This window comes from Enhydra lutris, unplaced genomic scaffold (assembly GCF_002288905.1).
Source record: "Enhydra lutris kenyoni isolate GAN:26980312 unplaced genomic scaffold, ASM228890v2 scaffoldscaffold39, whole genome shotgun sequence".
In the NCBI taxonomy this organism is placed as follows: domain Eukaryota; kingdom Metazoa; phylum Chordata; class Mammalia; order Carnivora; family Mustelidae; genus Enhydra; species Enhydra lutris.
In genome coordinates this window covers 780,711-806,885 of record NW_019154123.1, presented here as the reverse complement: position 1 = coordinate 806,885, position 26,175 = coordinate 780,711, and the positions used below count along the sequence as shown (strand labels likewise).

At 40.0% G+C, this 26,175-nt stretch overlaps 1 protein-coding gene across 1 annotated transcript in view; it reads left to right on the top strand.

Moving 5' to 3' along the window:
* Positions 1–26,175, top strand: part of LOC111154952 (RNA binding motif single stranded interacting protein 3) — a gene marked incomplete at its 3' end in the record, with an annotated part of 1,272,548 nt that overhangs the window by 507,176 nt on the left and 739,197 nt on the right. The window contains exon 3 of the mRNA XM_022514916.1: positions 23,232–23,405. Within this exon, the coding sequence (XP_022370624.1) occupies positions 23,232–23,405 (174 nt within the window). The remainder of the gene's footprint in view (positions 1–23,231; positions 23,406–26,175) is intronic.

Here is a 26,175-nt window from a genome sequence, read left to right as displayed (position 1 = left end):
AAAGAGATCATTTCTAGTATGTAGCCGTAATATGTGGTATTTCTTTTAGTTTTCTAGTAGATATTACTGTCCCATGTAATTTGCTGAGAGTTTCTCGCTGGTAAAAATGCCGCATATTTTTCTCATTCAGTTCTGGATGAAATGCTAATAACAAACAGCAATAAAAAGACTAACATTCATTGAGTTCTTTATGTTAGTAGTGTTCCAGGTGCTTTAAATTATCTCATTCACTTCGCAAACAGCCATTTTACTTGTGGAGAAACTGGGGCACACAATGGTTATTTGACTTGCCCAGGGTCACACAGCTGGTAAGTAGCAGTAGATAGATTGTGATAGGGAGATTCAGTTATTCTGAAACCCCTATTTTGTCTTGATGTGTTCAAGATAGAACAGAAAGAATACAGCTAGGTTAATTTGTTAATATTTAATTTAGTAATTTTGAATTTATATTTGTAAGTGAGTTAGATTTTAGTGGCCTACCCAAGCAAACTATGTAATGTTCTGGGTAGTTTTCTTTCTTCTTCTATCTTTTGTAAGATTATGTATGCTTATGAATATAATTATTTTTTAAATATTCTTCCTTTTTTATTTTCCTTTTATTTCCTATTCAAATAATCCTCTGTATCTATAGTTATTTGCCCCCATGCCCCCCTAAAGTATGCTTCTTTATGCCTTTTTTTTTTTTTTTTTTGGTCAAATTGATTTCTTTCCACCTTCTTTTTTTGAAAGACCTTAATTTCAAAAGTTTGTTTTTCCTTCTCTATTTTACTGGGCTTTATAGAAACTGACTTTCATTAAATTCTACTTTTTATCAGGTGTGTGATTCATAGTTTTTATTTAATTAATTCTTTCATTCTATTTAATTTAATTTAATTTCCTTGATTTTGGGAAGAGAGTGGTAAGATCTTTTGTTGTATTTCCACTTTCTTCCCATTGTGGTCTCTGGGAATGATTTATAGGATGTGTGTGTGTGTGTGTGTGTGTGTGTGTGTGAGAAGACATAGTCCATTGTAGTCAATTAGTTTTATGAGAAAATGTATATTCTAGTTTTAGAGTACAAAGTATTATATAAATGTGTATATATGTGTTTGTTGGTCTAGTTTTTTATTATATTTAAATCTCCTATAGCATTACAATTTTTTTTACCTATTTGATCTGTCAGAGAGAGAAGCAAGTTGAATTTTCTGTGCTAGCTGTACATTTGTCTACTTTTCCATGCATCCTACTTCTTGTTGCTTTTAAAAATTCATTTTAGTTATATTGTATGCTTCAGGTTTTTAAGGTTTCATCTTTGGGGTGGATTATTGCCCGGTATATATGAAATATCTGTTTTTCCTCTTTTACTGGTTTTAACCTTGAATTCCCTATTTACACCGGTTCCCTGGGTATAGGTTCATTTTTTTGTTGTTGTTTTTTGTTTTGTTTTGTTTTGTTTTTTAACTTTAGGCATTATTCTAGCTGCTGGCTTTAAAAATATTCCCCTCTATGGACCTTTTTCCCCTCTTTTTTTTTTTTTTAATTGTGACAAAATACATAGAACATTTACCATTTTAACCATCTTTAAGTTAAGTGCTATTAAGTATATTCATAATGTATTATATTATTGTGATTAGCTTATTTATTTTAGCATAATGTCATCAGGGTACATACATGTTGTAGCATATGTCAGACTTCCCTTAATTTTTAAGGCTGAATAATCTTCTATTGTATGTGTAAACCATGGTTTGCTTATTCACTCATCTGCTGGTAGATATCTAGGCTGTTTCCATGTTTTAGCTATTTTAAATAATACACCTATGAACACGGATGTGTACGTATTTCTTTGAGACCCTGCTTTCAGTTATTTTGAGTGTGTACTCAAATGTGGAATTGCTGGATCATATGGTGATTCTATTTCTAATTTTTTGAGGAACCACCATACTGTTTTTGGCAGCATTATACCACTTTACACTCCCACCAATAGTGCACAAGTCTTTCAAGTTTTTTTATATCCTCATCAACATTTGTTATTTTCTGTTTTTTGTTTTTTTATTGTAATCATCCTAATGGATATGAAGTAGTGTCTTCTCATAGTTTTGAGTTGCATTTCAGTTGGGGGTTCCTTTGCTTTCTTGAGATATCTTATGAGTCCTTCAGGGAATGTTGCCTTTGCTTCGTAGCACCTGCTTTGGCAATATTGGCGAGTCTCACTGCTGAGAAGGGTCCACTGCAGCTTATTTCCGAGGACAGTGGATGAGGAGGAGGGTGGTGCTAAAGAGTATAATGGGACAATAGCCAGTCTCTTGGGAAGGGACCCTTCCATTTTTCTGAGCGTCATCAGACACTAGTTTCTATTTTACCTTTTTTTGAAGTAAGCATCCACCCCCTTCAAATACCACGTTTATTTCATTCAGTCAATAAATATTGAGTAAGAGCCAGTTATGTTGTAGACACTGTTTTAGGAGGTAATAATGAAGTCCATGGGTTGATGGAGCTTATATTCTGGTGAGGGGAGACAGATAATAAATAAGGAAAAAAGTAAATATAAAACATGTCCATTAGAGATCAATGCTTTGGAGAAAATTAAAAGGTAGTATTTGTTCTCCATTTCTATGTAGTAAATCACCACTCACCTAGCAGCTTGGAATAAGACAGATTCATCTCAGAGTTTCCTTTGGGCAGGAGTCTAACATGGCATACCTGGCTTCTCTGCTCAGGTAGTCACGTGACTGAAATCAACATGTCTTCCCGGGCTGCCACTACATCTAAGTTGTGGGGTCTTTTTGGATTATCGAATGAATTCAGCTCCTTCCATTTATAGGACGAAGATCCTTGTTTTAATCTAATGTCTAACAGCAAGCTGTCCTCGGGTCCTAGAAGCCACCTACCATTTCCTGCCAAGTGGTCCTGTTCACAACATGACAGTTGCTTCTTCAAGATCAGCAGGAGAATTTCTCTGTTGCTGCGAAGCAACAGACCGGGACCTATAGACTCAGATTTAAAAGGCTTATATGACTAGGTCAGACCTACCCAGAAAATCTTCCTTTGATAAAATCAACTGTGCCATATAACATAACCTGATCAGAGAAGTAAAACCCATTTTCACAGGATTATGCAAGGAGAGTAAACCAGGAGGTGGCGGTCTTGAAGACCATCTTAGAATTCTGCTTACCACACAGAATAAGGGGATAGATAGTTGAGGAGTGGGATGAACATGTGCCATTTTATTAGGATGGATGGGGTAGCTTCTCTGGCAAGTGGCATGTAAAGACAACTATGATATTTGGGGGGTGGAGGAGGTATTTTCCAGAATGAAGGACTAGCAAGAGCCATGTCTGGGGAAAGAGTATGCTGAGTGTGTGTTAAGAGACAACAGGGAGGCCAGTAAGGAACAGGGTGATTAAGGGGGAGAGTGAGGGGAGAGATCAGTGGGGGAGGTTCAGGTCCAGAAAAGACCTTAAAAACCATCATAGCAACTGTGGTGATTACTCCAAAGTATTGTTTTTCTGTGTAACATCATAACTTAAAATTCTAACTTTGGAAAAACAGATATGAAGTTAAAATGCATTTAGAAAAAAATGTGAGCACCAAACCTGAGTACTGGTTAATGGATTGGAATGACTGAGCTCACAGTTGTTGGTGGGAGTTGAGATTGGATGGGGGTGGGGAATGAGAAAGTATATAAGTTCAAAGTTTTTAAAGTATTAACAAAAATTATATATTTTTCTGTGTGAAGCTTCTGGAGGGAATAAACATGTCTGCACACACACACACACACACACACACACACATACTGTAATACAGAGTGATATTTTCAGTTAGACTAAAAATATACTGCTTAAAATAAAGACTGTTTCAGTTGCAACTTGTACAAACAAACATGCATGCCTTGCCTAATCTTAACCATGGTTTACTGAATATATATATTAGTTTATGGATTTGATCCTACAAAGTTGGGACTTCCGATGTGACAGGAAATGTGAGATTAGCTTCTTTAATGGGGCCACATATGTTTCCTTTTATGACTGCCAAACCCAATCTGCTGTATCTAGTTAGGCATCCCAAAGACAAAGAAAAAAAGAAAAATCTTCAACATCAACTCGGCAAATCAAGCCTTCTGCCAGAAAGGGTTACTGAGGGGTAATGTGCAAGCCATTTTGCAATATTGGCAGTTTCTGACTATGGAGATACAGATTATCCCCATCCATCTTTCCTACTCACCGCAGCAACTTTAAAAGTAATGTGCTGAATATCCAGGCGTTTCTCAGACACTTACCTGGATGTCTCAGTTGCTGCTCCAAGATCTGACAAGTCCTCTCTCTCTTAGAGCTGCTTTTCTGCTAAATCCCCTCCGAGCCGACAGAGACACCATCTGCTTCACGAGCCGTGACAGAGGCATCACTGAAACTCTTATACTGGTTTTATTCCAACATCCAAACAATAGCTAATTTACTTCTGAAGCAGCTTACTACTCATTTAAGCTCCCATCTTCCCTCCTGTTAATAGTGTTAATTTCTGCAACCTCAAGGCAGATATTTTAGAAACAGCCTTTCATTGACTTGCCTTCCCTTGGCCATTAGTGCCTGCAGAGTGAAGGACCTTCAGGCCAGATACCTTCCTCATTATGTCAGTAGAAATTATGGAGATTGGGAAGAAGAATGGATCAGGGAGAGGCCAAAAGAATTCTTAGAAAACAATGGCTTCTCAATTCTCACTGTCCTCCCTGATGCATCACAGACAGCCCCTTATTGCCCAGCCCAGTAAATCCTCAAAAGGGAAACATGACTCTCCAGCGACCTTCCCCATAAATTTTCTTTTATCTCTCACTCTCATTTATTTCAAGCATTTTGTTTGGGGGGGCGGACCCTTCTGATTAGTTCTGCTTCTGAGATTTATCCATTCAGTAGAAGGCAATGTCGCAAAGATGATGAAGAACGTGCGTTTTGGGATTGGAGATATTTATTTTTGAAACTTAGTCTCACCATTCACTTGCCCCAGCCCCAGAGTCCTCAGTGATGACTTCACACATTGTCATGGTGATGTATTAATAATATGCACCAAGAGATGGGCCATGATTCACTGCATGTGCATGTATGTGGTATATATATGCATGTGACACAAACATGCACACACATATCAAGTAAACTGTGCTTCTCTGCAAGTTTACTTGACTCCTTCCCTGATACTCCTCTCAAAGCCTATTCATTTCTCCCTCATTCTATGGAAGCTACATAGACGACTGAGCACACTCTCAGTCGATTATACCGTAAGGAAGAGAAGAGATGAAGGAAACTGCCATTATGCACAACTCTAGGTCAATTATACCGATTTGATAATCACAAAAATATAAATGTCTATGTCCACATATACAGTATACTATATATGCACACAGGTATATGAATTTACATGTCTACTCCCAAACCCTTTAAAGCACATTTCCCATATTTTCCAGTGTCATTTCTAGAGTGAACTGGATTAGTGGCAGCACTGGAGAAAAACAAACAAAGAAACTTAGAAAGGTCTTATTTTTGTTTAGGACTACAGAGTGAGATATGATTGCCAAACACTTGTAAAATGATAATTATACTCCACTAGTGATATTCCCTTAAAAGGGAATTTGCTAGTTAGAAGTAACTAACCAACTTTCTCCTTTGTTTCTGCATTAGTCTGCTCAGGCTACCCCAACAAAATATCATAGACTGGATGACTTAAAACAACAAGAGATTTATTTCCCACAGTCTTGGAGGCTGGGAAGTCCAAAGTCAAGGTGCAGGCCAATTCAGTTCCCCGGGGGGCCTCTCTTTCTGGCTTTCAGATGGTTGCCTGGCTGTGTGCTTACATGGTGGAGAGAGAAAGAAAGAGAGAGAGAGAGAGAGAGAGAGAGAGAGAGAGGAAGTAAGCTCCCTGGTGTCTCTTTTTATAAAGACGCTAAGACCATCATGAGGGCCCACCTCATGACCTCATCTACCTCATTACCTCCCAAAGACCTCATCTCAAATATGATCACACTGGCTGTGGGGTTCAAAATTTTGAATTTTGGGGAGGAAGTAATTCAATCCATAGCAGTCCCATACTTGAAAATAGACTTTTCCCTGTAGATGACCCCAGGCCTTTGTTTTTAGTCTTCTGATTCTCTTTATTTATTATTTCTTTTTTTACCTGGGTCCTCAGAAACACTATCTTTTAAGGTAATCTTAGCTATTTTGCTTTTGTCTTGGTGCATGGTCAAAAATATGCTTCTCTAGCCTATAATTCTATAACTTTATACTTGGACCTGGTCATCTTTGTTTCTGTAGGGTATTTACAACTGTATATTCTGTAGGTATTTGGAACAAAATACTGATGATATATTAATATTTCTACCCAAACCCATTTTTCTTCTTCCCTGTCGATCTCATCAATACCACTGTTTTACACATTCACCATCTCTGTGAGCTTTTCCTCCTCCCTTGGAATTACAAAATTGGTTGTTTTCTATCAGCATATAAAGACATGTGTAAATTGAGCCAAAGCCTCTCCTTTCGTTGCTTATTTTCATTGCATTATGCTAGTTGCTGCGAAAAGTACAAAGATCTAAAAAAAAAAAAAAAAAAAAGTTAAGATTCTAGAACAGTGTTCAGCAAACTATATCAAGCCAGATCTAGCTCCCTGCTTATTTTTACAATTGAAATTTTATTGTCACTCAGTCATACCCAATTTTTTTAAAGATTTTATTTATTTATTTGTCAGAGAGATAGAGGGCGCACAAGTGGGGGAAGCAGCAGGCAGAGGAAGAAGCAGACTCCTCACTGAGCAGGTGGCCCCCCCACTCAATCTCAGAAGTCATGACCTGAGCCTACAGCAGATGTTCAACTGACTGAGCCACCCAGACGTCCCAATCATACCCATTCTTTCACAGAATGTCTGTGGCTGCTTTCACCCTCCAATGCCAGGTTAAATAATTAGTACCTAAATTTTATGGCCCATACAGACTAAAATACTTACTATCTGGCCCTTTATAGAAAAAGTTTGCCAACCCTGATCTAAAAGGCTGTGGAATGTGTGTGTGCACATGTGTGTACATGTATGTGTCTAAATGTATGCCTAAATACATATTCTAACACTTTTAAAGATTTATTTATTTCTTTATTTATTTGAGAGAGAGAGAGAGAGAGTAGAGAGACGGGCAGAGGGAGAGGCAGAGAAAGAATCTCAAGCAAGTTCCATATCCAGCTCGGAGCCCAATGTGGGGCTTGATCTCATAACCCTGAGATCCTGATCTGAGCCAAAATCAAGAGTTGTTTGAGCAGACTGAGTCACCCAGGCACTCCCTAACAGTTTTAAATTTAGATATACCTGTGACACACACACACAAACATGATATAAGTTCCAAAATGATGTGATAATAAAGATGAGGGAACAGTTAATATCCGCTAAAGGACTACAATGGGGTAAGAGTTCACTAGCTCAGATTTCAGTAGAATACTTGAAAATAATTTTTGTAGCAAGAGGACGGGGAGTAGGGCCAGTTCTTTCAACAAACAATTACTGAGTAGCTACTGCTATATTCAAATGGATGGAAAGTTTACTCAGGGTGACAATCTGTCACTTCTTTGTGCCTTCTATAGGACCTGGCACAGTGTCTTGCACATGTTGACAATAAATACCTGTTATTTAATTAGCTGAGGAAATAGTTGTAACAAATACACCATAACATCCTACACTATCAACCATAACAATACTAAGGAGACATTAAGTTCTGGCATTATTTCTTGGAGAAGATGCACTGGAGAGGTATTATAATCAAAGTTACATGATGGGTAGGACAGTCCTTGAGTAATGATTACCATTTAAAATAACAAAACAGGGGCACCTGGGTGGTTCAGTCAGTTAAGTGCCCCACTCTTGATTTTGGCTCAGGTCATGATCTTAGATTGTGAGACTGAGCCCTGTCTTAGGCTCTCAGCTGGGTGTGGAGTCTGTTTGAGGTTCTCTCTCTGATTCTCCCTCTGCCCCACTCCCCTCCCCATTTGTGGCCGCATGTCTGTGGGCACATGTGTGTGCATGCTTTCTTCTTCTCTCTTTCTCTCAAAAATAAATAAATAAATAAATAAATAACCCGAAACAAGCAAAAAAAATTAAGATTCATTTGTGACTCTATCCTTAATTCTGACACTTAGTCCAGTTTTTTTTTTTTCTCTCAATCTGTGATGATTTTTATGGAGTGCATTGTTTGCTTTAGAATGAAAACTCAGTAAGTGGTACTAATATTAGAATGAGCTTGATGCCAAGGGCAAACTACTCCTGGTACTTTGCCATACTTTGCAGCATGGAAACAGTAATAGAACTTTCCACTAATAAGCCACTCCTTACATCTTTGGCCGATGGGAATTAATTTTTTCGATACTAAGCCTAATTGAATTAGCTCATCACCTGAAGCTTATACTAATAACTTTGGTGATAGCCTTAAGCTTTCTGCCTTCTAAACTCAGTTCATTTGCATGGTTGTAGTTACTGATAGACTTCCAATTCTCCAGCCTGGTACTTTCCGGTAAACTCTAGGCCCATAGTTCTTTACACTGCAGACACACAGACATCTCAACACCAAAAGGTTGAAAATTGAGTTTATTGTCTTTGAGGATTAGCTGGGACACCACCCTACTTCCTGATGATAAACACCTCTGTTTGCTCCCTAAATTAACTGACGACTGTATCTTCATTCACCTGGGAATCACCTGTGATTCTTCACACCTTTCTGCCCATTCCTTATTTCCAAAAGTCCTAATGACAGTCTCTACTAAATATATCTCAAATCTAGACCTTGCTTCAGGTTATTATCGCCTCTATTCTGTACTATCACCTCTATTCTTTACTTTCCTAATCAAACCCTACCCTTTGGTCTGATCCCACCCCCATCCATTTTCCAGGGACTTCCAGAAAACAATTTGCTCTTACATGGAAATCTAATCATTCACCCATCTTAGTTACCCTTTGCTCTTGGGTAAAAACTTAGACTCCTAAAATCCTTCTGGATTTTGCCCTCCCTATCCTTCCAGGCTTTATTTATTTTTTTTTTTTTCTTTTCCAATTCCTGGACCCTTTCCCCAGAATAGCTTCAGGACACCCTGCTCTTCTTTTTAACTCTGGGCCCACTGATTTTCTCATGTTAACCCTGCTCTCTCTTGCCCTGACCATTCACACAGTCAGGACCAGGCTTTTAGTACCTTCATCTTCTCTTCATCTAGAATACTCCTCTATCTTTCAGATACTGTTTTAAAGATCTATTTATTTGAGAGAGAGAGAGAGAGAGAGAGAGAGAGGGTGCAAGTTCGGGCATGCGTGAGTGAGGGGTGGGGTAGAGGGAGAGAAACCTCGGACTCCCTGCTGAGCAGAGAGCTCCCATACCCTCACATGGGGCTCCATCCCAGGACCCTGAGATCATGACCTGAGTCAAACCAAGAGCCAGATGCTCAATGGACTGAGCCACCCAGGCACACCTCTTTCAGATACTGTTTTAAATACTACTTCTTCCAATTTATACCCAGCCGTATACACAGCCTCCCTTACAACTTCCTCCTCTGCTGCCACATTATGGTAGGGCCCCCTGCTGTATATTCCCGTTTTACTACATTTTACTTCCCCATGAAAACAATTATATCACTATTTATGTGTTTATGCAAATGTTTGTCTCCCTTGCTAATTATTCATCTCTATTAATTTCTTTCTCATAGTTGTAGTCCCAGTCTTTACACAATACTTGGCCCATTGTAGGCCTTCATTAAATAAGGGTTTAATGAGTGAATGGCTGGATGATTCATGTGGAACATCTGCAGGGTGCTAGACGTGGTAGAGATAAGAAGATTATTAACTCCTGCCTCAGCATCACTTCATGGTCTAGCATTGCAATTCCTCTTAAAACAGATGAACTAGCTTACCTCTTGACATTAAGCTATTAAAAGACTTGTAAGAATCATTTTCCATTTATCTTATTGTCATTTTTATAGGCTAATTTCATTTTGGGAAATCAGCCCATTCTAGTCTTCAGTCACTCTGGGGCTGTGGGACTGTCCCCCAGGGATGTTCTATGTGACTTTAACTTCCAACACACTCAGGCAGAAGCAATAGTGTGGTTGGGCTCATTGAATGTGCATTGAGCCAGGAATTAGCTGTAAAGTGGCTTTTAGTGTGGAAAAGAAAAATAAGTATTAGAATCAATTACTCAGATATAAAGAAATTAGCCTTTGCTAGGTTGATTTTTTTTTTCCACTTAGAAGGTAAGAAAGGAATACTAAAAGGAAAGGGGGGAGGGAGGAAAGAAGAGAAAGGGGAAGGAAAAAGGGAGAGAGGGAAGGAAAGAAGTCTTTCACAAATTCTAGTCCCTAAAGTTATGTGTTTGTACAGTGTTAAAAATAAAAACTTAAGTAGTCACATTTTAATTCGATAATAATCAGTAGTAACATCTAATGAATACGAGACATTCTATTAAATGTTTTGTTAATTTATTTAACCCCAATGCCAATCTTATGAGGTAGATTCTCTTATCAGTCCAGCATCACAGAAAAGGAAACTGAGGCACAGGAAGGGTGAGTGGGAAAAACATACTGGTCCTGGGAGTTTCCTTTATAACTCACACAAAACACATTACTTCTGATACTTCTAGTCACCAAATGTGTGGAGGTTTTCCCCAAAGCAAGCGATTTGGTGCCATGAGGTGGGTGTCCCACAGTTTTTTGTTTTTTTTTTTTTAATTTATTTATTTGACAGAGATCACAAGTATGCAGAGGCAGGCAGAGAGAGAGAGGAGGAAGCAGGCTCTCCGCTGAGCAGAGAGCCCGATTCGGGGCTCGAACCCAGGACCCTGAGATCATGACCCGAGCTGAAGGCAGAGGCTTTAATCCACTGAGCCACCCAGGCGCCCTGGGTGTGCCACAGTTTAAGTCAATTCTGACACTGTCTCCCTGGACACAGCATCAGATCCCACCAGACTGCTGCCTCCACCCACACCCCCCACACCACACACACACACACACACACACACACACACACACACACACACACACAAGCTTCAGATGCCAGTTGCAAGTCTAGAGCTGTCACCTGTGCTTCTGACCAATCGGCTATTGATCAGAGGTCCTCATGCCCCTCTCCTCAGGTTTGATTAATTTGCTAGAGCAGCTCACAGAACTCAAGAAAAGAGTTTACTTACTACATTATCAATTTTTTTATATAAAATGATATAATAAAGGATTACAGATGAACATGCAGATAGCAGAGACGCATAGCCCACTCTCTGACCGCCAGCACCCCCACATGGTCATCAGCCTGAAGCTCCATCACCCGAACACCTCACTTTCAGGATTTTATGGAGGCTTTACTGCATTGGCATGACACTCATGAACTCCATCTGCACCCCTTCCCTTCTCTGGAGAATGGAGTTGGGGCTGAAAGTCCCAAACTTCGAATCATGGCTTGGTCTTTCTGGTGACCAGCTCCCCTCCGGAGGCCCTCCAAGCGTTGCCTCCTTAGAACAAAAGATCCAGCCATCATCTAGGAAATCCCAAGGGATTGAGGAGTTGTGTCCCAGGAACCAAATATTAGAACAAAAGTTGCTCCTAGTACTCTTATCACTTAGGAAATCACAAGGGCTTTATGAGCTCTGGGCCAGGAACCAGGGATAGAGATAGAAACCAATGTACAGATTTTCTGTTCTTTCATCTCCCAGCCCCAGTCTCTGGCCACGGACCCCTCACAGCAAAATGACATGCAACTCAAAAGATACTGGCATGGGATTAGAATCCCATTTAGCCATTCATCATTAGTCCAGTTCATCCTCACGTTGTATGAAGAATGTCTCCCTGGGCAAGGCCACTCAGGGTTGCAGGCTTCCGTTTGATCTTGTCAGGTTCCAAAAAGCAGGAGTGGTCTCAGCAAACACCTGTCTTCGCCTGTTCAGGCCCGTTTGGGCATCTGTTATAACTGAGCTCAGACAATAATCATCTCTTGCACTTAGCCTCTTTCACGGTTAATGTGATAGCAGATTTCCCCTTTGCATAACCGTTTATTCATTCTTTTACCGTCAGCTGCTATTCCTTCTACTGTGCATTTTTACCACAACTCTTCCACCTTTGGGAGGCACATTAAGTTCGACCACCGTGCGGGTCTAGGTTGCAGGCAGCAAAGCCAGTCGGGCAGCCGTTCAGCAGCTGTCCACTCCCGTTCAGGGAGGTAAGGGGGCAAAGGTGCAGAATTAGAGGTCTATTTGTCACCCCCCCAGCCAATATGGCGTCATTCACCGTTGGCCCCAGGTAAGCTGGGTGGAGGAAAAGGCACATCCTGCATGGTCAGGCCATGAGAAATTCTGACATAAGTGTTTAAAAACACAGTAACATGGCACCTGGGTGGCTCAGTTGGTTAAGTGACCGCCTACAGCTCAGATCCCTGGAGCCGCGGGATCAAGTCCCACATCAGGCTCCCTGCTCAGCGGGGAGTCTGCTTCTCTCTCTGAACCCTCCCCTCACATGCTTTCATTCTTACTCTCTCTCTCTCTCAAATAAATAAATAAAATCTTTAAAAACAAACAAACAAACAAACGTAGAAACAATTGCTGGCTTAGGAACCAATCCTGTCTCCAACACTTAGAGCTGCTGTCAGGGTCCTGTGACCATTCCATCAGGTGGGGCAGGGGCAGAGGGCGGGGCAGGGAATAAAAGTTGAGGTGATATGGGGAAGAAAGAAAGAAAAAAAAAAGTACAATCATTATACTAGTCATCTCTCCTCTTAGCAAGAGCTGCAGAGTCATACCAGTATTCTAAGGGTATGGGAATTTACCAAAGTGAAAAAGCTTAGGAGAGAACAGTGCCTGACTTTGACCTACTGGATTCCTTTCCTGGAGAAGTATGTGAGAACATCTGTGAGAATGTGAAATTTCCTCTCCATTTGCATTCATGCCAGAAACCCTCTTTCCAACCTCCCAAGTACTCTCAGTCATTCTTTTAATTTGTACTTTGTAGTGGTCAGAGCTTTTTCTTCTTCTAGCCTAACAGGGGTTTACTAGTTACTATGTGGCCATTCCCAGGGTCTAAGAGAGCATCTGATTAGTCAGGATGGGCTGGTAACTACCTGGTCCCATCAGATACGAGTGACTGGGGGACTCACGTAGTATGATCTGCTGGTCTAGGGATAGTCTTCAGCAGGGGCTAGGATCCCACCAGGGGGTCTGGCAAGAGCCCTCAAATGGGTCTGCTGAGCATACAGAATGTTCTATCACGTTCCACCCTTTGAAGTTTTAAAGCTAGACAATAACAATAGCATGAAGTGCCAGAAAGCACCATGTTTTATGATCATTTTATAAAAACAGTCTCTGATAAGCAAAGCAAATCACTCAGGCCCTTTATATTTACAAGTCATGAAAGAAGCGATGTTAGAAAAATCAAGACAGTCCCCCTGTCAGGGAAGCGACAATAACAGTAACAAGAAGGCCTCATTTTCCTCAGAGAAGCCCGTCTGTGGAGACCAAGCAAGAGACTCATCTTTGAGGAATGTTACAAAAGATAGTACGTCAGAGAAGAGAAAACTTTTTTTCTGTTCCTCCGAGGGCAATGGGGTGTGAGAAGAACTTAGAAGTCGTCCCCCGTTTCCTTGGGCAGCCTCCTTCCTTTTGAGTGTCATGATTTAGATCCATTTGAAAGGATTTATTTGAAAGGAGCTTCTTATACCATTGGGGCAGTTTGTCTCTCTCTCCCTCGCTTGCCCAGCCTTTGTAAATGAACAAAGTAACCACTTGTCCCACACGGGGTGCAAAGAGAGGCTTGGTGTGGGTTTTACTGTCCATTCAGGCTCTGTTTTCGGCTGGTTGTAAGTGAAATCTTTAGAAACCTCACAGCGGGAATCCTTTGCTTGGGGCACGGGGTGGGGAGGGAACTTTGAAAAACCTATTGAAACTCTGAGAGCCCTTGGGTAGAAACTGTTCTTTTTAGACTTCCTCAGGGGCAGTACAGGGAAATAAACACACACAGGAAATCATTTAGCCTCTCTGTGAACTTCATGTTGACATTTGCTTACTAAAAAAGTTCATTGTGGGTTCTTATGAAACTGATGCATGTGTGTTATATATACATGTGTATGTGTGCGTGGGTGCACATGCATGTAGATGTGTATATAAATATTTACTAATTCTCCCTTATTACAATGTTGGTAATGTGATACTAAAAATAAAATGAACAGTTGGGGAAAAAAAAGAATGACACGAAAAATATTGGTGTGGTTCCATTTGCAACACTGTGCTTGTGGAGTCAAAGCTAGATAGATGTCGTATTTCTGAATTTCTAACCATCTGCTGATTGCCATCACTCATGGGTACTTGGTCATGTTTTCTGCTCACTGACTGACCTAAAATGTCTTTTTAGGTGTAATGTTTAGTTCACAACTTTTATCTTTACTCATATGATGCTTGCTTTAGAATGGAAACGACTTTAAAATCTTCAATGAAGGGTCACCGAATCCCTAATATCAGTGGGAAATGCTGATTTTAAAAAGCCAAAGGAGGGGGTGCCTGGGTGGCTCAGTGGGTTAAGCCTCTGTTTTCGGCTCAAGTCCTGGGATCAAGGCTTGCATCAGGCTCTCTGTTCAGTGGAAAGCCTGCTTCCCCCTCTCTCTCTGCCTGCCTCTCTGCCTACTTGTAATTTCTCTCTCTGTCAAATAAATAAATAAAATAAATAAATAAAATAAATAAAATAAATAAATAAATAAATAAATAAATAAATAAAATGTAAAAAAAAAAAAAAAAAAGCTAAAGGAGAACAATAAGTACATTCTACAGGTGAAAATGAAGGTACACGGACAAAGAAAAAGAATACCAGTGCCCCAAAAGCAACCATTCAGTTGTTAGGAAGGGAAATGCACTCAGATGAGTGAAGGCAAACAGGGAGTCACCGGAATGGTTCACAGGATTCCCATGAAACATATTACAGGCCTCATGGGAACCAGAAAGCTCTTGGTTTCTCTATCCGGGTCACATGATCTCAACCCTGCTTCTTTCTGCACATCTGTTCCTTTCACTATGCATAGGCAGCGGTCATTTAATTGCAATTTCTACTCAAGATCTCCTAAGCAGGAAAGAAGGATTTAATATCTGGATACAGTAATATCTTATAGAACTGGGATCAGGAGTACAGCCAATGTTGCAAGAGACCAGAGCCAAAAACTATAAAAGTCACCCAGAACTGAAATGTTCCTTTCATGTCCTTCAAGTAAGAGTGTCTCTTACTTCTTGCCTCTGTTACTATCCATAGGTTGTTTTTCCCTCTTCCTCCCCCCCAGCCCCACTAGCCCTCTGAAGGCCTTGGTTTGTTTCTATATCCATACAAACAAACCCCATTTCTACCTTTACATCACTTCTAAGTTCAGGTGCCCAGTGGAGGCTTATGAGTCGTCAGATGACAATTCCATATTTCCGGGAGAAGTCATCCGATTGGCCCAGGGTGGGTCTGGTGACTACCTGGTTCAACCAGACTCAGGTTGGGCAGGAGGTTGGGGGCTGCAGTTAACCTGGGATGACCATGTTTGTACAGGCATACTCTGTGGTCAGCCGGAGCCGTGAGAAGACTGGCAGGGCTGGTAGACTAGTGGAGCACATCTACTACAATAATTATTATGGGGCTCTGCTCTATTAGTACATACAAGTACATTGTATGCATTTCAAAAGTATTTATTATAAAGAATATAAATTCCCCTTAAGACAACTTTGGCAGCATTTTTAGGTTACCATTGGAATATACTTAAAGAAATTTCAGTTTAAATTTATTGAGTGTGTTTCTAGAGTTTCCTTGTAATTTCTTCCTGCTGGGGAGGACATTCACTTATGGAGACTAAGAAACTTTTAAAGGAGGCATATGTAGGCAGTATGAGTTGGTTATTGAGTCATCGCCGATCATTGAACTTGAGTTAACTTTAGAGCATTACATGTAATAATGATATTACCAGCAGGGAAAGGTGACATTATTTTGTAATAGTAAGTGATGCTTATGCCTGCATCCCACAACCATTGTGTGCTCTTTGGGATCATTGACTTTCTCTATATATTTATATCAACTTCTACCTTTAATGGTTTCTCTCTTAATCTCCATTTTAGAGTGCAGTATGTGGTTCATTCCTAACCTTATTTTTTGGAGATGACAAGTGGTTAATTGCATAATCAGCCATACTTCTGCATCCTTTGACTCTTCAGTCCTTAGCTCTGTATCTTTCCTAGCTGTGTCTTCAGGCTAGTTGCCTAAACATTGTATGCCCCTCTGTCTTCAGGAAAATGTGGATAATAACACCTAGGTCATCAAATGTTCCGAGGATTCAGAGACAATGTCTAAAACACACGTAGCTGTAAATGCTCTATAATAAACATAGCTATAATGCTTAACTCTCAGAGAGGTGGTTGCAGGAGCTACCACTGGTAACCACATAACATTCTCCCAACCCCATCTTTGGCTCATCTTTGATCTCAACTCTAACCCAACTACAATGGAGGGCTCTTATCCACCAAGCACTGATGGCATCCTACCTGACTTTAACTGTGTGTTTTTCACCTCTGCCCCAGGCTCTCCTTTGATACCAAGAAAGTTTATTCTTCCATGTCCAAACATAGCTTGGAAGTGCTAGCAGTGATCATTTCCTTGAGGGCAACCCTTACCCGCTGGGTGACAGAAGCGAGTCCACCAGGGCTCTAACCTCTCAATCTCTCTGTGGACAATTCTGGGTGGCATTTTGAACACTTCTCAAATGTCTCAGAAGACTTCTCTGATTGTTGCTTTATAGCATAGCTCGCAATAACATACAGTGATGGTGTATCCTCATTTTCTGAGCCAGTCTCACTGTTCCTTTCCTCCTGATTTTTGTAATTAACCCCCCGCCCCCCCCAAAAAAACAAAACAGAAAACAAAACACCAAACCAGTCCTTGCCTTAGAGTCTGTTTCAGAGAGAATGCAAACCAAGATAGTGGAAGATGAGGATGGATTACGGAACACCCAGTCGTGGTGTGAGTCCACTCAACTGCTTAGTGGTTCTATATCCTTACATTTTTAAATTATCTCATTTTTCTTCCACATCAGTTTCCTTGCCTATAAATGCAGATAATAATAGTAACTACCTTATAATATTGTTATGAGCGACACATGCATTACCACAGTGTAGATATAAAATGTTTAGAACAGTGTCTGAGAAGTAGTAAGTTGCATGTAAATGCTACCTCTTAGTATGCCCTTGTAGCACACACTCAGTCGTGTCTGGAAATCTTAGTGTTATTGCTTTCTTCCCTATTGCATTTTTTTTTCTTGTGCAGCTTCCTTCTGCCCCTCCCTTTATCTTTCTTCTATTTGCTAGTGCTGACTGAGTAGAGCCAACAGCAAGTGCTCCCTGGAGCTCTGTAATTTCTGGAAGCATGTAAGAAGGCCCTTTTTTTGTGCTGTGCTCCATTTTTCTTGCTCCAACAGCCCTGACCTCTGATCTGTTGGCAGACACCAAATGATGCTGCCAGCTCCTGGTTATTCAGATGCTCTTTATCCAGACTCTTTGCTCTTCTCTCTGGCTGCCTGCCTTTTGGCTGTTAGATTCTTTCTGGCATTGCTCTTAGAGGATAGACCAAGAAGGGAAAAGATAGCAGAACTCAGACTAGCCAATTATGAGGTCTAGATAATTAGGACTTTTAGATCATTGAGCTTCAGCTTTATGAGACATTTCTATCCTCCACATCCATGGAAAATTCAGAATCAGCCTTTTGGAGCCAAAGTATATTTCACTTCGATTGAAATATAAGAAAGACATAAAATGGGCACCTGGGTGGCTCAGTTGGTTAAGCGGCTGCCTTACGCTCAGATCACGATCTCCCTGTCCTGTGATTTAGTCCTGCATCGGGTGGGGGGGGTCCCTACTCAGCAGGGAGCCTGCTTCTCCCTTCCCCTCTGCCTGACACTTCCCCTGCTTGTGTGCTCTCTCTCTCTCTCTCAAATAAATAAAAATCTTAAAAAAGAAAGGAAGAAAGAAAGAAAGAAAGAGAGAGAGGGACATAAAATGCACAGATCTCAAGTGTTCACGCCTGATGAGTTCTGGCAAATGTATGCATTCATGTAATGACCACCCAAAATAAGATGGCTAACATTTCCATTACCCCAGAAAATTACCTCATTCCCCTTTCTAATCAATTCTTCTTCACCCCAACCCCCAGCAACCACTTTCTGATTTCTATTGTTCTATGTTTTCCTTCCTTTGAACGTAATATAAATGAAATCGCACATATCTATTCTTCTATTCCTGGTCTTTTTTTATTTGGCATGATCTTGAGACTTACCCATGTAGTTGTGTATATCAGAAGTTTGTTCTGTTTATTGTTGAGTAGTATTCCATTATATGAAAGCACTTTTTTTTTTTTTAACCATTCTCCTCTTGATAAACATTTGAATAAGTTCCAGATTGGGACTATTATGCATAAGGCTACTATGCACATTCTTATACAATATTTTTGTGTAAATCTATTTTCCTCTGGGTAAATAGGGATAGAATTACAAGGTCATAAGTAGAAATAGGCTTAATTTTATCAGAAACCACCAAGCAAAGGACATACAGTCCTCTGTATGTCCTGACAATGTATGAGGTTCCAGGTCCTCTGTAACCTCACCAACATTTAGTGTTGTCAATGGTTTTAGTTTTAGCCACTTGCCTGGATATAAACTGGTATCTTCTTATAGCTTTATTTTATATTTTCCTGATTTTGAGCACCTCTTCACCATGCTTACTGGCCATCTCAGTATTTTCTTTCATGCATTGTCCTTTCAAATCCTTAACAGTAGTGTAGTCAAGCCAATTTGACCAATATTTTTGAGCCCTTTGCTCTCAGTCATGCAAAAGGAAAATTCAAGTGTCTGGGGTTCTATGACAGATATAAAGAATTTCAGGGGGAGCCTGGGTGGCTCAATCTTTAAGAGTCTGCCTTTGGCTCAGGTCATGATCCCAGGGTCCAGGGATTGAGACCCACATCAGGTTTCCTGCTCAACAGGAACCCTGCTTCACCCGCTCCTACTCTCCTTGCTTGTGTTCCCTCTCTCACTGTGTATCTCTCTGTCAAATAAATAAATAAATAAATAATCTTAAAAAAAAAATTTCAGGAAGGGGTGCCTGGGTGGCTCAGTCAGGTAAGCTCAGGTCATTATGCTGGGGTCCTGGGATCGAGCCCCACATCGGGCTCCCTGCTCAGCAGGGTGGCTGCTAGTCCTTCTCCCTGTGCCTCTGCCCTTCCACCCATTTGTGTTCTCTCTCTCTCTCTTTCTCAAATAAATAAATAAAATTTTTAAAGATTTAAAAAAAGAAGAAGTTCAGGGAATCATCCACCTAACATTGATGCTATCAATGCTCTGCCCATACTTTCTTGGCACTTACTTTCTCAGAGCATATTAACAGTCCCATGGGACTCTCTACATCAGAACTTTCTTTTGGCCTATGTGTGGGGCAGGCCAGCTATGCCTGTGCCAGGGAATAATGCTCTCAGTAGTAGCCCTCAGCCAATGATGAATGGGAATCAGGTTAAATACCCCAGCTTCCTTGAACTTCCGATAAGGTAACTCTGAAATATGTTCTACACTGTCTCCCAGAGCCTCCCAATGGAATTGGTTCTCCATAGTGATAACTTATTCAGTGATGCAAATGGATTGTCTCATCCTTTCTCTGTCACATTTCCTAATCTCCTACTGATTTTCTCTAGAATCACTTCAAAATGAACTACTTACACTCAAGTTCTTGCATGTTCTTCTGAAGAAATACAATTGAGACACCTGTTCCCAAAGATGTGTGTTGAGACGTGTGACTTGTTGTGTGACAGACTAATTAGGGGATTTGATGAGTTCTACTCATGGAGTCATGGTATTGATTTTCTGGGTACCACACAAATGAAAGAGCCAGAAGAATATGAAAGAAAATCTGTAATGTCACTGTAATGTCAGTGTCAGTAGAAGTGAAAGTCCCTTTGGGTTGGTGGCTGAGTGTCGAAATAGGTTTACCAGAAAAGGTAGAGTCTGGTAGGGTCAAGTGAACTAAGAGCAGGGGAGTACATTCTAGGAAGGAGATAGGTGTGACAGACATAAATCTTGTTCGGAGTAACAGTCTATCTGGAGCTTGAGACTATATAGAAAGGAATAAAAAATAAGCCTTGCATTATTGGTTAGGGTTGGAAAGAATGTTCAAGGAGACTAGGAATTTTGGATTTTGTCTCAGAGGGAATGGAGAACTACTGGACATTTTTCATTAGGGAGTAACACCATAAAAGCAAGTTTCTAGGAAAACTAATCTGATGTCATTGTGTAGAGTGAATTGAGGCTTAAGGTAGAAGGTTGTTGATGTAGTTTTAGTGACTTAGATACAAACTGATAAAATCCTAGAACTGGGTACTCCTAATAGGAATGGAAAGGACAGCATCAGTTCAAGACCTACTGAAGAGAGTCAATAGAATTTGGTGGCACTAGATAACGGGCTGGAGGACAAATAAATGAGTCACAGGCATTCTAAAGGATCAAAGCAGTTGGTTTCAAAATAATGCCATAATATTAGCAGAAATAAAGAAATTGTGGGGAGGTGAAATTTTAGAGTAAAACAATACACTCATTTAATTTTATACACGGTAACTTAAACTTTTGTTCCATTTGTGGTGATTGATAATTATACATCCATATCCAGCAGATATTTTAAGATTTGGGACTGGAATTTAGGAGATGATACATACTGTTAAATTACATCAGAGAGTCATCTTCTTAGAATTAATACTTAAAGCTTTGACCATGAATAAGATCACAAAGGAGGAAAGTTAAAAGAATGAATAGCACAGAACTGAAAATTAAGCCCTGGCAAAAGACCTCATTTGGGGAGAGCAAATAGAAAGATAAGGAAGCAGGTGAGACAGGAAGGTACAGTCAGAAGGGTCAAGGAGTCAGAGGGAAAGATGATTGCAGTGATAAGGAGATAAACACTTTCAGAGCCTTCCAAGGGCAAGGGAGATAAAGACTCCTTGAGCTGCGAAAAAGGCAATACAGCAATACCAGATCTTGACCTCATTAGACTCTCAGCCAGGTTGGAGAGCTGAAATTTACATATAGTGGGAACAATACAAAGCGATGCAATCACAGACGGAAGTGTTTGAGCCACACTGGGAGGGCTGTGTGAGAGTAGGAAGACAAGGGCATGGGAACTGGGACCAAGTATGAAGTGTAGCTCGAATGTGAGGTTTGTAAAGGAGGGACCAAAAAGAATTTGTAGGAGGAAGACCACCACGAATAAAATCATTGAGGAGAGACTAAAGCAATGTGGGAAAGTAATTAAACCAAGAGATGAGTGCATACACAATTTCCAAGAATGTTAAGGTCCAGGAGCTGATCTAATTGTGAAAACTGATAAAGGAACTAACCACGTTTTGTCTTGAAGGAGCTAGCCAGAGAACCTACTGAGCTAGTGAGAGTGATTAATGTTAGTGACCATAGATGCAGAGCAGAAAGCCAAGATACTTTCAGGGCCAATGATAGTTTTGTGGGTGAGCTTGTTACTCTTTGAAGTGATAGTATATATCACACATATAACGTGTGATAGTATATATCACACATATAACATATAAATATGGAGCTTCCATACTTAGGACCATGTACAAAAATCCCAATTTTTTTTTTTTTTAGATTTTTATTTATTTATTTGAGAGAGAGAAAGAGCAAGCATGAGCACGGGAAGGGCAGAGGGAGAGGGAGAAGCTGACTCACCCACCAAGCAGGGAGCCCATCCCAGGACCCTGGGATCATGACCTGAGCAGAAGGCAGATGCTTAACTGACTGAGCCACCCAGGTGCCCCACCCAAATCCCAATTTTACAGAAGTCTACTATTGCTTCTCCAACACAGGTTTGTCCTAGGGAGGTAGGCAGCAGTGTCTACCTTCACATTGCTGTACCTGCACATAACATTGAACTGTTGAACACTTGGAGAGTACACATGTTTAGTTAGGGTAAGGATGAGAGTAGAGACAGAGGGTCGGAAAAAAAAAACTTGTCTACGTCAACAAGGCTGTGTTCTCTAGTTTGGGGTTTAAGTATTTTAAGTTGCTTACCAGTGAATCACTGGTTTAAATTTTCTCTTTCCTTTCCAAATATCTTGAGGTTATTGTGAGAGAAATAGCCTTTCCTAGAACCTTCCAGTTGCTGAGGCCCTTGCTTTCTTTCAGTTACTCCAAGATGCCCAAACTTGTCTTCAGAAAAGTCATTCCTCTAAGTATCTAATGGTATCAAAATCTGGCCTAATGGGTAACACAATCTCAGGTAGAAGTTTCTTCCCACTAGGTTTCCTGAATATAATGGCGATAAGATTAGCGCATTTTCCTAGTGATTGAGTTGGCATATGCCCATGGATTTATAAATAGAATTTATTGTGGAAGTTGCTGTACTACTTGGGTAAGTAGCTATTGCAATCTGATGATAGAAAATTATTCTCTGAAAAGAAACTATTATATGTCTTATATGTCATGGCCATCTGAGGACAAAGAAGATATAAGTGAGTTTTGTTTTCAGTTCATTCTACCCTATATACAGCTATGAACAACCACGAATATTTAACATTTGGCAAGTTAATAGATATTTTCCTACTTCTCTATTTTTAATTACATGGGTACGGCTAGTTGAGGGTAAATGACGATTTCAAATCCTTCATCATTACGCTGCCATTAGGTAGTAGAATGGTGACATGCTGGAATATGACCAGGTTTCTGTGATGCCTTCCACAGGAGAGCAATAGATTCATGGAATTTGAAGACCATTTAGAGTCAGGGACTAATCTGTGCCTCAGTCCCATCCTTATAAAGTAAGATTTTCATTTATTGCATTCAGATGAGATCGACGGTCAATTTCTAGGGTGAACGCTTTGATGAGAGAATGTATATGTAAAATCGACAGTATCATCACTGCTGTCACCACTAAAACATATCTCATTTCTGAAGGATGGGGTTGCATGTTGCAACTGGAAAAAAAAACAAAAACAGTAAGATCCATTTCAATGAGCCTTTGTGCTTTGTGATCCAGTTAAAATTCTTAACAGTGAGAAAATACTTTTCTCCTAGTCAGTACAATATTTAATGCCTCCCCTTAAGGAATCAGCCATTTGCCTTAACCAGCCAAGACCCGTGGCACAAGAAAGTGCCTACTGCTGTATATAGCTGACTTGGGTTTTATGCAGAGCTGTCTTTACATTGCATTTCTTTCTTCTTGATAGTCTAGCTCCACAGTGAGAGCCTATCAAACTAGTAAGTCCCGAGTGACCATGAGCCCTGGCTTCAGCTCTCAGTGGAACAGCAGCCAACCAGCCTGGAACACATACTCCTTCCCAAGAGCAAGCTTGCACTATCAGTCCCATGCCAGCTATGCCTACTGTACTGGACACCCTGCTGTAAGTACCCCCATTTTTCTGTATTTAGCATATTGGATACTTCATGCAGATACATCTTGAACCCAGAGTTGGTATCTCTCAATTACTGGGCAATTTTTTCCAATGCTGTAATTCTTCTAAGTGGAGAATACGCTGCCATTGAGTAAAAGGGATGAGCGATAGAGAACATCTTATGTGCTTAAATAACAGATGTTTGGATGATCTTTGCTGAAAACTCATGTTTCATTTAAAGATATTTCTGAGTGAAATAAGTTGGTGGAAGTTCTGGAATGATGTTCCTGTAGAGGTTGAATGTCTGTACGTCTATGGCTTTGTTTTCTGGCTCCCTTCTGGCTGTTGTTCATGACTTTAGTTGGTTGATTTTGCACTGGGAGAGGATGTCTTTCACAAAATGGCATAGAGGAGTCAATGGCATCTAGATGCCCCCACTTCTGTCATTGGTCTTGGTGATATGTTTAAACAAATATGAACATACAGGTATACATTTCATCAGTAGGGTATTTTCCAGTTACTGTTACACAGAATCTGAGCTTGTTGCCATAGATGACTCAAAGGGCATGATAAGCCTTTGGTGGGGAGAAATAAATTCATGGAATTTGAGAACCTTTTCAAATAAGGTACCTGTTTCTGCCATTATGGTTTTCTGTGTCTCTATCCAATCCTCATCAACTAAGATTTTTGTTATCATAAATTATACTTGTATGCTTGGGAAAGTTGTTGATTAGTAAACCATTGTTTACTGCTAAAAATTCAGATGTAAGACTTGGGTAATGAGAGACCTTTGAAAGGGAGTGATGCATGCTTCTCATAGTAACTCACCTAATTGTCAGTAACTATAAATGCGGGTTCTCCAGCCTTTCTGAAGGTCTACTGTGGATGTCTGCACTTGGGCTATTCTGTTTGCATTTCAAAGTTATGAAATAATAAAGTATCCCGAGCTTCTAAATTGAGAGAGTGTATCTCAAATATCATGTCATGAAGTCACTTAAAAGAAGATTCAAGGAATCCACTCAGAATGTAAATTGGCATAACTTTGTTAAAAGGTGGTTTGGAAACAATGATCAAAATTTAAATTGTATATACCTTTGCCTCAATAATTAAACTTTTGGCACTTGATTGGACATGTACAGGGATGAATGCGCTAGGGCAATGTAGCCCCATTTTGAAATTACTTGGGGAAGAAATAACCTAAATAGCCCTCATTAACTTTTAGCAAAAATATACGAAGCATTATTAGACACGCATTATTTTTCAGCATCCTTTTAGGCAGAGAGGCCCAGGAGTGAACAGGCCCTAGTCTTGCTGTCATGAAGGTCCCTTTCTAGGAAACAGAGAAGCTCGCAATTACCTAACTAAACATATGAATAAGTAAAAATAGGCAAACAAATAAAAATATAGAGTGGTATTAGATGCTGCACAAAGACTCAGAATAGGTTGAAATGATAAAGAATAACCAAGTGGCTTTTTGAGTTGTAGAGTCAGCTATGTCCTGAACTGGGAAGATGGGTTTTATCTGAGATCTGAATAAAAAAGAGACATAACTATGGATATAGTTCAATGTGAAGAGCGTTCCAGGGAAGGGACAGTGTGAAGTTTCTGAGGTGGGAATGAGCCCGAATGTTCATCCTATACACAGAGGGAAAGCCAGTGTTCCTGGAGCTTAGTTAGAAGAGAACAGAGGGAGACAGGTTAGAGAGAAAAGCAGAGACCAGAGTATGTAGCACTTTGCAATCCAGAGTAAGAGGTTTGTGTTTTATTTAAATACAATGGGCCATTGGAGTATTTTAAGCAAGGAAATTATATGACACGATTTAATTGTTTTAGGATCACTTAGGCTGCTGGGTGAAAAAAATCCTGGTAGAGGAACAAGAAGGAAATCTGGGAGTCAAATTAGATTTTATACACACACACACACACACACACACACACACACACACACACACGCATGTATCTATTTGATTGCTTCTATAGAATGCAACTGAAGTTCTGCAGTAAGGGAAAGATTAACTTTTTCTTGTATATCCTTTGATCTATTTGATGTTCAAAACATGTGCAACTTGTTTTCATAATAAAAATCAAGTTGCATGTGTTTGGCAATAAAATTTCCTTCAGTAACCAGTTCCATATTTAAAATGTCTCATTGTCTTTTCCCTTCAGTCATTATTTGTCGAGCTAGATTATGACAAATTATAATTTAATGAAATACTCCAAATCATATTCTTATTGGCTTCAAGGTCATGTAAAGGTAGCTGATATTTATTGAGCTCTGAATATTTTCTAAGTTCTGCACTGGCCAACTTTATATGTATTATATAGGTATGTATGTTCAAAATAGCCCTAGGTGGTAGGTACTATTATTATCACCATTTCAAAGATTAGTGAAGTGAAGCTCAGAAAAATTGAGAATCTTGCCCAGAGTTATGCAGCTAGTAGTGGGACCTGAGAGTCAAACCTTGTCTATTTAGCCTCTAACCAGTATTCTCATTCACTGTATTATAGTGTTCCTTCCATTGAGTCCCCATGTCTTTATTTACATGCTGAGGATAGTGATTATGCCCCTGATAGAACTCTTTGCTATCATTTAATTTAAATGTACATGTTACTCTTCAGAGAAGAACTTGTTTGTATTAAACACTCCATTTTAGTTTTGGGGGGAGGAATAAAGAATAGGTGTGGCCCCACTGGAATCACTGCAGGAAGTCTAGCTACTTTTTGTGCTTTAAAATCCAGAAACAGAGGGACACCTGGGTGGCTCAGCCAATTAAGCATC